Genomic DNA, 4,262 nt, shown 5'->3' with positions numbered 1-4,262 from the left:
TAATATTATTTAAAAAATAAAATACTAACAATATTAATATTAATATTAACAATGTTCATTTTGTGTTTTTATTTTCTGAAATATATGTTCGTTTTATTTTTATATGAGACTCTTTAAATAAAATATTGTCATGGAAAGAAGATGAAAACACTTTTTCAACATTTTCACTGTTTTTAGAAATATAAACAATTGTTCATTTTACAAAATTTATTATTTTTTTTATTGATGAATAAAATTAGCATAAAATTTAAGAAACGAAAATAAATAACGTTTAACAAACGGCCGCTTCATTGTTGCTTTAGTGATAAGAGCTAGCATGTTGCTTTAAAGCACCAAATTCAGATCACTTCATTGTAAAATTGGCTATTAGTACTACTTTAATTAATAAAAATATCCTTTCACCAAATTTTTATTTAAAAAACAAATTTCAATCTATGACTACATGCAAGAAAGAAATTTTTGGGTTAATGACTAGTCAAATTTTTGTGTTAATGACTAGTTAAATATGACTTTAAAATACGTCAAGACTTCTTGATTTGGGACTCTTGTCCTCACGGTATTCAAATTATTAACATAAAATTAAAACAAAGAATGTTGCACTAAGACGATAAAATCCTAAAAAAAAATATAAAAATTACTTATCTTAACAAAAGAGAAATTTTTGGTGGAAGAAATTTTATTTTCTAGAAATATTACACTAGAGTTTAACCAATAAATGCATTAAGTGAAAAATAAATAACAAGAAGCACCCGTGGCCTAATGGATAAGGCGTTTGACTTCTAATCAAGCGATTGTGGGTTCGAGTCCCACCGGGTGTGCATTTTTTCCTTTTTTATTTTTTTTCCTTTATGTAATCTCTTTTTATTTTTTTAAATATGAATTATGCATCTCTTAAACCATGTTTTGTAGACTCCTAGTTCTACAACTATTTTTAGGTTGAAGTGACCATATAATTTGTTGACTCAGTCTTTCAATACAATCTCTTTTTAAATTTTAATACTGAAAATTTTTCTGCTAAACAAAGTGCATTTAACAATCTCACAACACTTCAGTACATCTTACATTTTGTTTTTACTCCAGAAATGTAATGTTGATTCCAATGTTCAAGTTTTAACATTCCAAATTGAAGTAGGAAGAGTCACATTTAGTAAGCTAAAAAAACAAAGTGTGCCTAAATTACAAGTTCAAGTACAGATATATTATTATTATTTTTCTGAATTCAATAAGAATAATCCCAAAAATAGAAGAACCACTTTAATCTATTTGGCCTAATCTAACATTATATCTAACTAATTTTCATCATCATTCTCTAGGTAGAAGAATGTTGTTGTTGATGCTGTTGTTGTTGTTGAAGACTCATCAATTCAATCTCCTTCTGCCTTATAATCAAAACCATTCTCTCATTCTCCAATCTCCTCCTTTCATTTTCAACTTTAGCTCTCTCCATTTCCCTCTCTTTCTTGCTACTAAACCTTGCCCATTTCAACCTTTGTTTTTCAAGCTCAAACTCTTGTGACAAATACCTTACTTTCTCCTCCTCCAACATCATTATCTTACTCCTTATCCATTGCTTTTTCTCCCAAGGACTCTTACCACCATCTTGAAACACACCACTTATTTCACTCTTCATTTGATGCATCAATGTGGATGTTAATGCTGTTGATGATGATAATGATGACATTGAAAATGCAAATCCTCCTTCTTTTCTTGCCCTTTTCCTTGATGATGTTAATAACTTCCCATCATTTTCATCTTCATCTTGATCATTAAAATGACCAATTTGATTCTTTGAACCACCTTCTCTTGATTCATCATCTTCCTCATCAGAATCATCCTCTGAATCATCGTCCTCCGACTCATCATCTTCCTCTTCCCCTTCACCATTTCCGATTTTCAACATCTTTAAACCATTCTCTGATGAATGAAAACATTGCTGCTGTTGTTGTTGTAATTGTTGCTGTTGATGTTGTTGTGGTTGAGCTTGTGGTGGTGGTGTTGTTGTTCCACCTTCTACTTGTTGTTGTTGAACATTAGAAGAAGCAACAACACTACCATGACCACAACTATTATGATAAGCACACATTTCCCTAAAGAAAAGATGCTTAGAATTAAGCAATTTCCTAACTTCTTCTTTCATCTTTGTAGTCAAATCCATTGAATCCAACAAATTCTGATTTTCAACAACCCTACAAGCTGTTCCTTTTCCAAGTATATCATTAACCCTCTTATACCTTTTATTCAAATCATTAAACTTATCTTCACATTGTTGAGGTGAAACATAAAACCCTTTTTCCATCATAGCCCTTGAAACAGATTTCCACTTCCCTTTCTTCTGTAACAAACCACTTGGTTTCTTTTTACTCATTGGATCATTATTGTTCCCTTCAGAACCAGCTTCATCACCAATGTAATAAACAGCCATAATCAAAAGCCTTACCATTGTATCTGTCCATTTCATTCTCTGCCATGGTGAAATCTTCCTCTTCGGGTCACCACCTGAACTTTCTTCAGCTGGAAAATTTGGCTCATCTTCATCACTAAGCTGAGAATGAGAACTCTGTTGTTGTTGTTGTTGTTTGATTTTGGAATTGGATGAAGAAAAAGGAGGGTACCCATGCTTGATTGGTTGTTGCAATTGTTGTTGTTGATGTGTGTTGTTGTCAGTATCATGATGATGAGAAACATAGGAAACAACTTGGGAATGATGCAAATGGTGAGGATTTTGTTGAATTTGAAGATTCTGTTGCTGTTGTTGTTGTTGTTGTAAAGGGATATCAACTACTCCTAACAAAGCAGAAGTAGTGATGTTAGAAAAAATTCCATTGGCTTCCATGAACAAAAATTGGAAGCGAAAAAGGAAGAAACTTTAGAGGAAATGGAGTGAGGCGTGAAATGAATAGTTGAAAAGAAGAAAAAGGGTTAAAGAAAATTTGGGATTAGAGAAGATAGAAGTTGATGATGGAATAGATTGGGTTGTTGGTGTTGGTGTTGGGGGGAAGAAAAAGGTATAAAATAGAGAAAAGGTAAAGAGAGAAAAAAAGGGAGAGAGAGAGAGAGAGGATTCTGTGTGTTACTGAAGCAACTGGTTTTGTGAGAGAAAAACTGCCCATGGTATTTGGGAGAGAGAGAGAGAGAGAGATGGAAAGAGAGAGAATCCACAGGTTTAGTGCAAAACTGGGGAGTCACACCGCTACCGTATTATAACGCCAACAAAAAAGGACGCTGGTTTCATTTGCTTTTTTTCTTTATATAGTAAACCCAATAAATTAAGCTTTCATTTTTATTTTTTATTTCTTCAATTTGCGTTAAAAGTTAATTTTTATGCTTTTTCGTTGTAAAAATTTAAAGTTTTTAATGATCAAATAATTGAAATTAATTGATAATATAATTTTTTTGGTATTATTTATATATATAAATTAAGTCTATTATTTATGTATCACACATATAAATAATTGAGATTAAAGAAAAAGTATAAATTTCATAAAAATTAAATTTTTATTATTGTAATACTTTTTTTATGGTGCATTTAATATGGAACTTCAATGAGTCCACCGATGACCCGCAATCATTTTTAATAAAATAGTAAATTTTATAATAATAAAAAGGAAATATGATATATATTTAAGGTTAGAATTTAATTATTTTTAAAAAATTGCTAACTATGATTATTAATTAAAATAAACACAAAATATTTTGAAATTACTTTATACCTTTTTAAAAATTATTTTGATTTTTTTATATATTTTTTGCAAAAAAATAAATAAAGATATACAACAAATTGCAATAATTTTTTAGAAAATAAAAATTTCATTTTTGACTTTCTTATTTTATTCTATATTTATTTTAATTAATAATCAGAACTAGTAATTTTTTTTTAAAAATGAGCTGACAATAATTAAAAAAAGAGTGAGCAAGGGATTTTATTCTTAAAAAAATTGAGTTACAAGTTGACTAGAAGATGGAAGTAACAATTGTTGTCCCATAGGTGGGAACTCAAAAGGACGAACATACATGTTTGAGTGATTAACATCAATAGTACCTTGATTACTCTGTGAAATATTCAAGTGATTCCTTTAACCTAGATTGTAGGTCTTAAAATAAGGGTGATTATTCCTGTTTCGGTTTCTAAAATAGTTTACTAAGACATGATTGCTTGGAAATTCTTCATAAACATCCCCTACAATAAAACACATGATATAATATTGACAACAACATACACCATTTTCATTGTTTCAATTGTTGCAGTAGTCATAACCTTCATC

At 29.8% G+C, this 4,262-nt stretch overlaps 1 protein-coding gene and 1 non-coding gene across 2 annotated transcripts; one reads left to right on the top strand and one right to left on the bottom strand.

Annotated features, from left to right (window-relative positions):
- Positions 1-745: 745 nt before the first annotated feature.
- TRNAR-UCU (transfer RNA arginine (anticodon UCU)) lies at positions 746-818 on the top strand. Its single transcript has one exon. It is a non-coding gene; the product is annotated as a tRNA-Arg (tRNA).
- Positions 819-1,176: 358 nt separating this feature from the next.
- On the bottom strand, positions 1,177-3,177 carry LOC101509296 (uncharacterized). Its single transcript, XM_004497533.4, has one exon. The coding sequence runs from the start codon at positions 2,831-2,833 to the stop codon at positions 1,310-1,312; it is 1,524 nt and encodes a 507-aa protein (XP_004497590.1). The 5' UTR covers positions 2,834-3,177; the 3' UTR covers positions 1,177-1,309.
- Positions 3,178-4,262: the final 1,085 nt, after the last annotated feature.

This window comes from Cicer arietinum, chromosome 4, assembly GCF_000331145.2.
Source record: "Cicer arietinum cultivar CDC Frontier isolate Library 1 chromosome 4, Cicar.CDCFrontier_v2.0, whole genome shotgun sequence".
In the NCBI taxonomy this organism is placed as follows: domain Eukaryota; kingdom Viridiplantae; phylum Streptophyta; class Magnoliopsida; order Fabales; family Fabaceae; genus Cicer; species Cicer arietinum.
Note: the sequence above shows the minus strand (reverse complement) of the source record. Positions and strands in the feature narration are given on the sequence as shown.